Source organism: Oncorhynchus kisutch, linkage group LG3, assembly GCF_002021735.2.
Source record: "Oncorhynchus kisutch isolate 150728-3 linkage group LG3, Okis_V2, whole genome shotgun sequence".
In the NCBI taxonomy this organism is placed as follows: domain Eukaryota; kingdom Metazoa; phylum Chordata; class Actinopteri; order Salmoniformes; family Salmonidae; genus Oncorhynchus; species Oncorhynchus kisutch.
The window spans coordinates 33,534,139-33,546,925 of record NC_034176.2 but is presented as its reverse complement, the minus strand read 5'-3'; the positions used below and the strand labels follow the sequence as shown (position 1 = coordinate 33,546,925).

At 41.7% G+C, this 12,787-nt stretch overlaps 1 protein-coding gene across 1 annotated transcript; it reads right to left on the bottom strand.

Moving 5' to 3' along the window:
• Positions 1-10,253: 10,253 nt before the first annotated feature.
• Positions 10,254-12,701, bottom strand: LOC109881304 (claudin-4-like). The gene has a single exon (XM_020473466.2). It carries the CDS (start codon positions 11,783-11,785, stop codon positions 11,132-11,134), a length of 654 nt encoding a protein of 217 aa, XP_020329055.1. The 5' UTR covers positions 11,786-12,701; the 3' UTR covers positions 10,254-11,131.
• Positions 12,702-12,787: the final 86 nt, after the last annotated feature.

Below are 12,787 nucleotides of genomic sequence, written 5' to 3'. Positions count from 1 at the left end.
TTGGTGGAGTGGAAAATTGGATAAAAAATATTTTCACTCTATGTTAATATTTTGGAATGCAATTGATAACCTCCTCACTGGGGTCTTGATTCCTCATTCTAGTGTAAAGGAACAACATGTTGTTCCATCTAGATGACAAAAGCAGGAATGTCTTGGGTGGGATGTCAGAGGGAGTAGCCTCTGTTTTTTTTGCTGACAAGTCCAAAAACATCTCCAACACAAACACAACCACTTTAGGAAGGTGTAGTGCAGGGTAGATGAGATTAATGATTTGGAATGAGTGACTTTGTCTGGCCCAGGGTTTTTTTTGTGTGTGTGTGTGTGTGTGTGTGTGTGTGTGTGTGTGTGTGTGTGTGTGTGTGTGTGTGTGTGTGTGTGTGTGTGTGTGTGTGTGTGTGTGTGTGTGTGTGTGTGTGTGTGTGTGTGTGTATGGAAGTGTGTGGACGTGTTTAACTATACTTGTGGGGATCAGAAGTCCCCACAAGAATAGTAAACAAACAACACTTTGACCAACTGGGGACATTTTGTTGGCCCCTACAAGGTCAAATGCTATTTCTATGGGGTTAAGGTTAGAATTAGGTTTAGGTTTAGGGTTAGGAGCTATGGTTAGTGTTAGGAGCTAGGGTTAGGTTTAGGGTCAAGGTTAGGTTTTTGGGTTAAGCTTAGGGTTAGGGGTTAAGGAAAATAGGATTTTGAATGGGACTGAATTGTATGTCCCATCAAGGTTAGCTGTGCAAGACTGTGTGTGAGTGTCTCTCTCTCTCTGCGCACGTTCATGGACATGTGTGTGTGCATCTGTGTGTATGTTCATGCTTGAGGGATAGTAGTGTGAAACAACAACTAGAGAGCCCATAACAAGGAGTGTTTCACATGTGTGATGGAGCAGTGTTTAAGCCCCCTCTCTCCCATATTTCACATGTCCCTCCCTGTTCCGTTGTCCGACAGGAAGTCTGATCGTGCTACTGGGCTGGCTTAAGTCTCAGTGGTCCACAACTATCTAGCCATGAATTGTGCCACTTACCACTTCTAAAAATAGCTTATGTACTTGCTCATCAGTTAAGATGATAAACTCCCATTTGTCCTTTTACTGTAAGCATGGGAATGGAGTGACTGAAACTCTGTTTTATTGGAGACTCTTTATCTGGATGCACCTGCTTTGACTGAGTCATATTTTACTCTCTCTTTTTTTGTCTGAATCACCTTGTTAAAGTAAATCACCTAACCTTTTATTTATCAAAGATCTGACTAAGAGAGAAAGTATGCTCCTACCAGACTCCTTTATAGAAACTCCCTAACTGGGATTTAGAGGCTTGATATGACATAAAGTATAATATTTTGTTATTCAGAAGGTGAGTGGTCTTTATCTTTCCTTCTTTCTTTCCCCTCCCGCTGTATCTCTCTGTCTTTCAGTCTTTGTCTATTTTTCACTATAAGGTGTGCAGTGACCACCTGACCTTAATGCTTTGAGTGCTCCAGCAGATGTGAGGTGTCAGAGGGTTTGTGACCTCAGTGACGTGGGGGGTTCCAGGGAGATGAGCTCATGCGTGATCAGTAGAGGGAAGTGACTTCTCACTCCACAGGCCAAGGTTAGAGGTGAAAGGTCAGGTCATGAGAAACAACAACCCAGCCCAACTGCCAACTACCGTACTGGGTTAATGTTACCTTAAAGCACAGATTTTGGATCGGTTTACCCTCCCCAAATCCTAACCTTAACCAGGGGGTGGGGTGCAAAAATAATCAGGGGACTCTAGCTCCCAGAACCCACCCCCTTCTCTTCGGGTCCAATCGCTCTCCCTCAACTAGGTCAAGTTTACTGTTCACTAAAATGGCTTCTCCATGTGTCAGAAACCATGATGTTCCCAATGCTACTGAGATTATTATAGATATATTGTATCATTGTATTACATTGGTCACCTGTTTGAGAATGAAATGTGTTCAAATGGAGTAGGATATTGGAAAAGCAATATGAAAAATTCAATAAAGTTCATCTACATTATTTATCCCTACTTGTCATGCTTTTATCATCAACATTTTGGATCAGATTGGATTGTTGTTTTTTCCATGTGAAGACATTCCAAAAACGTTTTTAGAGAGAAACCATTTGAAACATTCTTACATCTCGTACACATAGTTACTCATGCTTTGTTCATTGCTGAATCACTGGCTGTTTGTAAATCCCTTCTCCCTGTCCCAGACAGGGGAGTGTGTGTGTGTGTTTGTGTGTGTGTGTGTGTATGTGTGTGTGTGTGTGTTTGTGTTTGTGTGTGTGTGTTCACAGGCTGGGCCTTTATTAGGCTCATCCATACCACCACATTATAGATCCTGTAGCTAGGCAACTGCAGGTCCTAAACCATTACATGGCAAGGGCCCATTGAGTGACATTGCTGGCCCTGTTTGCTTCTTTTCTCTCTGGAATGGGGGTATTTTAAAGGTGCACCCTCAACTTTACACACACACCCTGGCTTCGTCGCCCTCTGTGAGGTGGCTGGAGGAGTGGAACTAACAGTCCCACAATAACAGCCCAGAGAGCCAGCCCATTTCCAACAGAGCAGGGACTGCTTCTTTGTGCCCAAACACCAGATACACACTACAGTCTGAATGCCAATAGAGGGAGGGATGCAATGCCTAGCTTGTCATCATAGCGAAAAATGACTATAAACGTTACTATGAAAGTTGATCAATACATAGATTCAAAATGGAGTTCTATCTAGTGGGCAGTCTCTTGGCCACATTTGGCTAAACTATCAAAAACATGCAGTTTTTGAACCTACATTTTCTCTCTGCTAATAGTAATTTTTTCACCAAAGAATAATCAGCCCAACTCATATAGCTACCTCGACCGAATTGTTCTCGTGAATGACCTTTACATTCCCTAGCTATGTGGGCGTATGACCCACTAAGGGCTAATTTTAACAACCTAACACATTGGTAAATCCAAACGCTGGCGGTATCGCTATACTTCTGGGTTAGGGTTGAATATTTTCCTTGTATCCCGGTAACTCAGTATATACCGCCAAAACTGAAAGTGTCATTCAAAAGTATTATAAAGCATATACTGTAAATAGACCTGTCTGGATTTGATTAGAGCTTTCATTAAAAAAATTAAACCCTGATGATACCTGAGCCCGATGAGCATTTTATGAGCCCAAGTCCAAATGATTGTGCCTTATCCAATACATACAGTCAGGTCCATAAGTATTTGGACAGTGACACAATTTGAATAATTTTGGCTTTGTACGCCACCACAATGGATTGGAAAGGAAACAATCAAGTGCTTTAAGTGTACTTTCATCTTTAATTTAAGGGTTTTGTCATAATTATTGTATGAACTGTGTAGGAATTACAACCATTTTTATACATAGCCCCCCAATTTTAGGGGCTCAAAAGTAATTGGACAAACTAACATAATCATAAATTAAATAGTGAGTTTTAATACTTGGTTGCAAATCCTTTGCAGTCAATGACTGCCTGAAGTCTAGAACCCATAGACATCACCAGATGCTGGGTTTCTTCCCTGGTGATTCTCTGCCAGGCCTTTACTGCAGTTGTCTTCAGTTCCTGCTTGTTCTTGGGGCATTTTGCCTTCAGTTTTTCCTTTAGCAAGTGAAATGCACGCTCAATTGGATTCAGGTCAGGTGATTTACTTGGCAATTGCAGAACATTCCACTTCTTTACCTTAAAAAAGTATTGGACTGCTTTCGCAGTATGCTTCGGGTCATTGTCCATCTGCACTGTGAAGCAACGTCAAATGAGTTTTGAAGCATTTGGCTGAATCTGAGCAGATAATATAGCCCTAAATACTTCAGAATTCATCCTGCTGCTTTTGTCAGCAGTCACATAATCAATAAATACAACGGAACCAGTTCCATTGGCAGCCATACATGCCCACACCATAGCACTACCTCCACCATGCTTCACAGATGGCACTGACGGAGATGGCAGCATCGCGACTAGCTCTTAGGAAACTCTGCAGTGTTTTGTTTATGTACTATTTTTTACAGTAATAGCTAAGGAATTGTTTTGTGGCATAAAACCGGGAAGAACTATTGGATATTACAGCATCATCCAGCATTACAACCAGGATTACGACTTCCCTGGAGCGGATCCTTTGTTTGCTCTCCCCAGAGAAATTGAACTTATTCCAGAGGCTGACCCAAAACCACACTGGCGCAGGAGAGGTACTCGGGCAGTCTTCTTGTTCGACTTAGGAAGCGTGCACACCACCCACTGCCCCTGAGTATTTTACTCGCTAATGTCCAATCTCTGGATAATAAAGTTGATGAACTCAAGGTGAGAGTTGCTTTTCAGAGAGACACCAGGGATTGTAACATACTCTGCTTCACAGAAACATGGCTTTCTCGAGATATACTGTCTGACTCTATAAAGCCAGTTGGGTTCTCAGTACATCGCGCCGACAGGAACAAACATCTCTCCGGGAACCAGAAGGGTGGATGTATATGTTTTATGATTAACGACTTATGGTGTAACTGTGATAACATACAGGAACTGAAGTCCTTCTTTTCACCCGACCTAGAATATCCTACAATCAAATGCCGAAATACTATCTCCCGAGGGAATTTGCAGAGGTCTATATCCCCCCTCAAGCCAATACCACGACGGCCCTCAAAGAACTTCACTGGACTTTATGCAAACTGGAAACCACATATCCCGAGGCTGCATTTATTGTAGCTGGGGATTTTAACAAAGCAAATTTGAGAAAAAGGCTCCCGAAATTCTATCAACATATTGTTTGTTGTACTCACGCTGCTAAAACTCTCGATCATTGTTCATCCAGAATGCATATAAGGCCCTCGCCTGCCCTCGCCTTGCTCCTCCCCTCCTATAGTCAGAAACTCAAACAGGAAGCACCCGTGGTAAGGACTATTCAACACTGGTCTGACCAATAGCAATCCACGCTTCAAGATTGTTTTTATCACATGGACTGGGATATGTTCAGAGTAGCTTCAGAAAATAATATCGACACATATATCGATACAGTGAATGCATAGGAGATGTTGTACCCACTGTGACTATTATAACCTACCCCAACCAGAAACCGTGGATGGATAGATGGGAGCATTTGCGCAAAACTGAAAGCACGAACAACCGCATTTAACCAGGGCAAGAAGACTGGGAATATGGAAAAATACAAACAGTGTATTTATTGCCTCCGCAAAGGCTAAACGTCGGTATAGGGACGTATGTGGCAGGGTCTACAGACAATCATGGATTATAAAAGGAAAACCAGCCACGTCGCGGAGACCGACGTCTTGCATCTGAACACCTTCTTCACTCGCTTGAGGATAATACAGTGGCACTGACACGGCCTGCCTTCAAGGACTGTGGGCTCTCCTCCTCCTTGGCCAACTTGAGTAAGTCATTTATGAGTGTTAACCCTCGCAGGGCTGCCGGCCCAGATGGTATCCCTAGCCTCGTTCACAAAGCATGCGCAGTCCAGCTGGCTGGTGTGTTTAGCCTGGATCTCAATCCCATAGAGCACTTCTTGGACCTGTTGGATCGGAGTGTGAGAGCAAGGGCCATTCCCCCAAGAAATGTCCGGGAACTTGCAGGTGCCTTGGTGGAAGAGTGGGGTAACATCTCACAGCAAGAACTGGCAAATCTGGTGCAGTCCATGAGGACATGCACTGCAGTACTTAATGCAGCTGGTGGCCACACCAGATACTGACTGTTACTTTTGATTTTGACCCCCCCCATTATTCCACATGTCTGTGGAATTTGTTCAGTTTATGTCTCAGTTGTTGAATCTAATGTTCATACAAATATTTACACATGTTAAGTTTACTGAAAATAAACGCAGTTGACAGTGAGAGGACGTTTCTTTTTTTGCTGAGTTTATATATAGGGCCATATATCAATCTAGAACACGATTATCTATTTTGGATGCAATTTTAATGAAGTTGATGTATAAAGAGAAAGACTGCCAGAGTGTGCTCGCCAGAGTGTGCTCGCACATGCACTGATTTAAAGCAGCTATATTCGAATGAAAAAATAAGATGACCCCCCCCCAAAACCAGATGTAGATGGTTAAATTCTGTCTTTATATTACTGTAGCATAGGTTATGCTGCAGCAAATGCATGGCTACCTGTCACAATAAAAAAGTTACCATGATGAGATGATAGATCTACATGCATTGTGAATTGTTCTCCGTACTAAAATGGGCTGTCTGTCCCCCACCCTGAGCGTTGATGATTCGTCATGCAGAGGCCGTAGAGAAACCATATTTAGACATCGCATATAATGTAACAGTTCCATTTCATGCCATGCTGTTCATATAAATCATTTATTATAATTTACCGGTTTCTCTCAGTTATGTATCCTGGGAAAAGGGAGTGGTTTTGGGCGGTAAATCCTGGTAAATCTTTTTAACCGGGTTCTCTCCATTCAACCCTATTGGAAACATATGTTTACATTGCCAAAGCAAGTGAAATGGATAATAAACAAAAGTAAAATAAACAATCAAAATTAAGAGTAAACGTTACACTCATAAACGTTTCAAAGGAATAGAGACATTTCAAATGTCATATTATGGCTATGTACAGTGTTGTAACAATAAATAAACATAAATATGGGTTATATTTGCAATGGTGTTTGTTCTTCACTGGTTGCCCTTTTCTTGTGGCAACAGGTCACAAATATTGCTGCTGTGATGGCACTGTGGTATTTCACCTAATAGATATGTGAGTTTATCAAAATGTGATTTGTGGGTCTGTCATCTAAGGGAAATATGTGTCTTTAATATGGTCATACATTTGCCAGGAGGTTAGGAAGTGCTGCTGAGTTTCCACCTCATTTTGTGGGCAGTGTGCACATAGCCTGTCTTCTCTTGCAAGCCAGGTCTGCCTTCGGCGGCCTCTCTCAATAGCAAGGCTATGCTCACTGAGTCTGCACATAGTCAAACCTTTCCTTAATTTTGGGTCAGTCACATGGCTCATGTATTCTGTCACTGTGTACTCTGTTTAGGGCCAAATAGCATTCCAGTTTTCTCCATTGTTTTGTTAATTCTTTCCAATGTGACAAGTAATTATACTTTTGTTTTCTCATGATTTGTTTGGGTCTAATTGTGTTGCTGACCAGATTGCTTAGGGGATCCTACAATCACTCTTCTCTAGGTTAATCTCTCTGTAGGTGATGGTTTTGTTATGGAAGGTTTGGGAACCTTTTCTTTTTAGGTGGTTGTAGAATTGAATGTCTCTTTTCTGGATTTTGATACTTAGCGGGTATTATACTAATTCTGTTCTGCATGCATTATTTGGTGTTTTACATTGTAAACAGAGGATCTTTTTGCAAAATTCTACATGCAGAGTCTCAATTTGGTGTTTGTCCCATTTTGTGAATTATTGGCTGGTGAGCGGACCCCAGACCTCAAAACCATAAAGGGCAATGGTTTCTATAACTGATTCAAGTATTTTTTTGTCAGATTCTAATTGGGATGTCAAACTTTTGATGACGTAGAAGGCCCTTCTTGCCTTATCTCTCAGATTGTTCACAAATTTGTGGAAGTTGCCTGTGGTGCTGATGTTTAGGCCGAGGTATGTATAATTTTTTTTGTTTGGGCTCTAGGGCATTGGTGTCTAGATGGAACTTGTATTTGTGGTCCTGGCAACTGGACCTTTTTTGGAGCACCATTATTGTGTCTTACTTAGATTTACTGTCAGTGTCAGGTCTGACAGAATCTGTGCAGAAGATAAGATAGATGCTCTTGTATGCCTCCTTGGTTGGGGACAGAAGCACCAGATCAACAAACAGTAGACGTTTGACTTCAGATTCTAGTAGGGTGAGGCCGGGTGCCCTCGCCAATTCATTGATATATATGGTGAAGAAGGTGGGGCTCAAGCTGCATCCCTGTCTCACCCCACAGCCCTGTGGAAAGAAATGTGTTTTTTGCCTATTTTAACCGCACACTTGTTTGTGTACATGGATTTTATAATGTTGTATGTTTTTCTCCTAGCACCGCTTTTCATCAATTTGTTTAATAGAATATCATGCCAAATTGAGTCAAAAGATTTTTTTAAATCAACAAAGCATGAGAAGACTTTGCCTTTGTTTTGGTTTGTTTATTTGTCAGGATATGCAGGGTGAATACGTGGTCTGTCGTACAGTAATTTGGTGAAAAGCCAATTTGACATTTGCTCAGTACATTGTTTTCACTGAGGAAATGTATGAGTCTGCTGTTAATGATAATGCAGAGGTTGCTGTTGACGCATATCCCGTGGTAGTTATTGGGGTCAAATTTGTCTCCACTTTTGTGGATTGGGGTGATCAGTCCTTGTGTCACGCCCTGGCAATAGAGAGGTTTTTATTCTCTATTTTGGTTAGGCCAGGGTGTGACTAGGGAGGGCATTGTAGTTTCTTTATTTCTATGTTTTCTATTTCTTTGTTTTTGGCCGAGTGTGGTTCTCAATCAGAGGCAGCTGTCTATCGTTGTCTCTGATTGTGTATCATACTTAGGCAGCCTTTTTCCCACCTGTGTTTTGTGGGTAGTTGTTTTCTGTATAGTTTATTTGCCTTACAGAACTGTTTGTTTTTTCACTTTGTTATTTTGTTCGAGTGTTTTGATAAATAAAAATCATGAACACTTACCACGCTGCGCTTTGGTCCACTATTCCTTACGACGAGCGTAACACCTTGCTTCCAAATATTGGGAAAATGTCGGAGCTGAGGATGATGTTTATAGCCAATTGCAATTTGTGGTCTGTATATTTTATAATTGAATTTAGGATACCATTAACACCACAGGCCTTTCTGGGTTGGAGGGCTTGTATTTTGTCCTGTAGTTCATTCAATGTAATTGGAGAATCCAGTGGATTCTGGTAGTCTTTCTAATTGCTGATTCTAAGATTTGTATTTGATCAGGTATATGCCTTTGCTGTTTGTTCTTTGTTATAGAGCCAAACAGTTTGGATAAGTGGTTCATCACATACATCTCTGTTTTGGATTAGATAACTCTTTGTGTTGTTTGTTTAGTGTGTTCAAATTTTCCCAGAAGTGGTTAGATTCTATGGATTCTTCAAATATATTGAGCTGATTTCTGACGTGCTGTTCCTTCTTTTTCCATAGTGTATTTCTGTATTGTTTTAGTGATTCACCATAGTGAAGACTCAGGTTTTCTGGGTCTTTATGTTTTCAGTTGGATAGGTTTCTCAATTTCTTTCTTAGGTGTGTGACAGAGCTGCAGGAGTTGTGACCTGTTTTTGTTGGTTGTTTTGTGATAGTTGTATCAAGGGGGGGAATATTTGTGAGGGAATGCTGTCACCTCCAGGTAAGTGTTTGTCGTGTGCTGAGAGTGTCAGGTTCTTGTCCAGTTCTGGCATGTTGGTCACCATGACAGACTAGTACATGTCCCTGGGCCTGGAAATGATTGAGATCCCCCTTTAGTATGGAGAAGCTGTCATTGTTAAAGTATGGGGATTCTATTTGGGGGGGGGGGGGGGGGGGATATAGGTTGCACACATGAGGAAATGTTTCTCTGAGAATTTCCCTATTAATTTGTAGCCATATGTAAAATGTTCCTGTTTTTATTAATTTAATAGTGGGTTAGGTCTGCTCTATACCAAATTAACATACCCCCTGAGTCTCTTCCCAGTTTCACACTTGGTCGTTTAGGAGATGGGACTACTAGCTTTCTATAACCTAGAGCGCAACCAGTGGGTCCATCTCCTCTATACCATGTTTCTTTTAGGATGGCAATGTCTCTATTTCCAATTTCTTTGATGAAGTCTGGTGATATTAATCCCACCAGGAAATGTGTTTTGCCATCCCAATCAGCCACTCTTAAACCACACAATCACAATTCGGGCCTACATAACCAAACCCACCCATTGGCGGGAAAGAGTGATAGTGGTGGAAAGACAGACATGCGGTGAGACGTTTCTAGCACATTCTCCCGAGCTTCAATTTACACGCCTGCTAAACAGCGCTTTGGGTAGAGGGAGCGCTGGCTGAAAGGGGGATGGGGTCGGGGAGTATTGTGTGCTGAACAGCAGAGCCCCATTCTAGCTGAATAGGTATTGTCATCTGGATTTATAGTTCACCAAAGTACTTTCTCCTGCTGTGGGGGTTTACAACCGCCAGGCTGGGGTTTGGGGAACCACTGTGGGAACAGGATGCATTGCATGCAGGCCCAACCAGAAATAATATTAAGGACTTACAAACTACATGTTCTGATGTTTTGGTACCTTATTCTATTAATTCAACTACATTTTCGATCAGTTTAAATAAACACGTAAACAAATACTTTAAACAATATCCGTTTAATGTCAGTGTAACAATGGAAAGAAGAATATAGCATCAAATACACAATGGATCTTTACATCAAAACCAGTCAGTAAAACAGCAGTATATTCCTAAAAATCCATGAAAAGAAACACATCCGGCACAATATGTACATATTTAAAACACAAGTTTGCTAAATGTTTTGTTTTATCCTAAAATAATTTTGACACCAGAACAGGTGTTGTGGACATCCTATATTTGACATCTAAATCTATGGTCCTAATTTGTGTAATATATGTGATTTCTCACGGTTATAGACAAATGTAAGAATGCCTGAGTTGTGTATTGGTTTGAAAATAGGCCAACATGTTTTCGTCTATCTTCACACAGTCGCATGCAGCAAAAATCCATTGTCCAAAAACCTTTTAAGTGGTTTGGAGTTAAACCACTCTGAAGTCACTGTAGCCTACACTGAAGTAAAAAGACAGCAGATATATTGTCATTGGAACTTCCTTTAGAAAAACAAATTCCGGTAAACATTTCTAAATGCAAAGGTTTATGAGCAATTATCGAAAATATAGCCTTGGACATTTAAAACAATACTGTACCTAAAACAAAGACGCTCCTTTTTGTCATTGGCTATCACTTTAGGCTATACGCATAGTCTCCAAACGTTTATTTTCTTCTGTATGCAAAAAAAATGATGAATGAATATGTTCTCCAATATTGTGTTTAGTTTAAAGTCAGTGTTACAAAAGGGAATGACGCTTTCATTTATTTCAAAGTTCAGAGTAAACTGCAGGTGCAAAAAAACGTTTTTCAAAAAAGTTTTTCAAAAAACCACAGACCACATTTAAGCACAGCCTAGCGACCCCATCATGAGGGTGAGACGCAGGGCTACACGTAATTCCTTTTGTCATAGTCCACGGTCCCGTTCGGTGTGGCCCGTTTGGTCGGGGCATATTTCGCCGAGTAGCCCGAATTCCCGTTAGAAGGACAGGAGCAGCAGAGGAGCGCGCCCCCGATCAGCAGGAGCGCAGTGGCCGCCCAACCGATGTAGAGCGCAGCCCCAATCTCCCTCTTCTTGGACGCGGGCACCTGTGGGTTGTAGAAATCCGAGATTATGTTGTTGGCCATCCAGCAGAGAGGGACTAAAACAAACAAGCCACTGATTATGTAGATAACCCCTCCGGCGTTCACCACCCGGGCTTTGACGTTCTCGTCATTGATGCAATTGGTGCACTGCGCCCCGGCGATCACCACCATTAGCCCCAGCACGCCAAACACACATGCGATGACGGTCAGGGCTCGCGCCGCCTGCAGGTCGTGGCCGAGTGCAAGGACCGAGTCGTGCACCTTGCACTGCATCTGGCCCGTGCTCTGCACCACACAGGACATCCAGAGCCCATCCCAGATGGTCTGAGCCACCACAATGTTGGCCTCGATGAACGCCGTCACCTTCCACATGGGCAGCCCGCAAACGACCATCACCAGGAGCGAACCAATGACGCACAGTCCCAGTCCAAGGATCTCCAGTCCAGCGGACACCATCTTCGCTCCTTTTTAACGGATTTAAAAATAATAATATTTGTCCTCTGTGTTTAACAACGCGTCTCAATCTGGATGCTGCGCTTTAGGATATATGATCTTCAGTTAGGAAGTTGCTACAAATAGTCTACAAAAAGGATTTATTTTAGTCAGTATGTTACTGACTGGCTGTAAAAACAACTGGTAGCATAGAGCGTCTGGACCACGGATATATTTTGAGTGGGGTGTGGGCGACTCCACAAGTGCTAAAGCCAGAGGAAAACTTTCACCCAATCAGAAGTCACCGCATCCTCTTAGCCCCAATGAGGAGGCAGGGAAATTGGATGAGAATGAACAAAGCCAGAGGAGCGCTTTGTGTGTGTTTACAGTTATTCCGAAGATGGTTTAGTATGTTATTTGGTTAAATATAGGTTTGGGAACAAACGCAAAGGACACTTGGAAGACCAATTGACCGTAGGCTGTAATAAAACCTGTTCTAACCAAATTGATGATTATTATTATTATCTTGTCTAGGCCTACACAATAATTAAATGGTGTAATATTTTTAAGGAAACTCAGTAGAATTTAAGCACATGCAATGAATTGGTTGTGCCCAGAGGATACTGTATATGGCTCTACCCAGACCTGCAACATTTATAGCCTTATTAGAATCACATTCAATGGTATTTTATTTGGTTGAATATTGTAACATTGTAATAATAGCCAAAAGAAAAGAAAAACACACAGCCTATGTAATCCCCATTCACAGCAGTTTGGATTGCCCAATGCTGTGAAAGCTTGCGTTTTGCAGTTTATTGACAACACAGTTGTAAGCAGGTGTAACTAGTTACGTTACAAATGTTTTTTTATGGTAGGTTAGGCTACCATAGAACATTTCTTGAAATATATTTTATTGGAAAAAATGCATCCACCCCATGCACTCTCTCCCCGACTCAATGTTTTATTTTTTACTAAGTTTGCATTGACATCAAAACAAAGTTGCCATTTAGACAAGGCTTGTTACAT

Coding starts and splice junctions, on each gene's coding strand:
- LOC109881304 (XM_020473466.2), bottom strand. CDS start 11,785: ATGGTGTCCGCTGGACTGGAGATCCTTGGACTGGGACTGTGCGTCATT.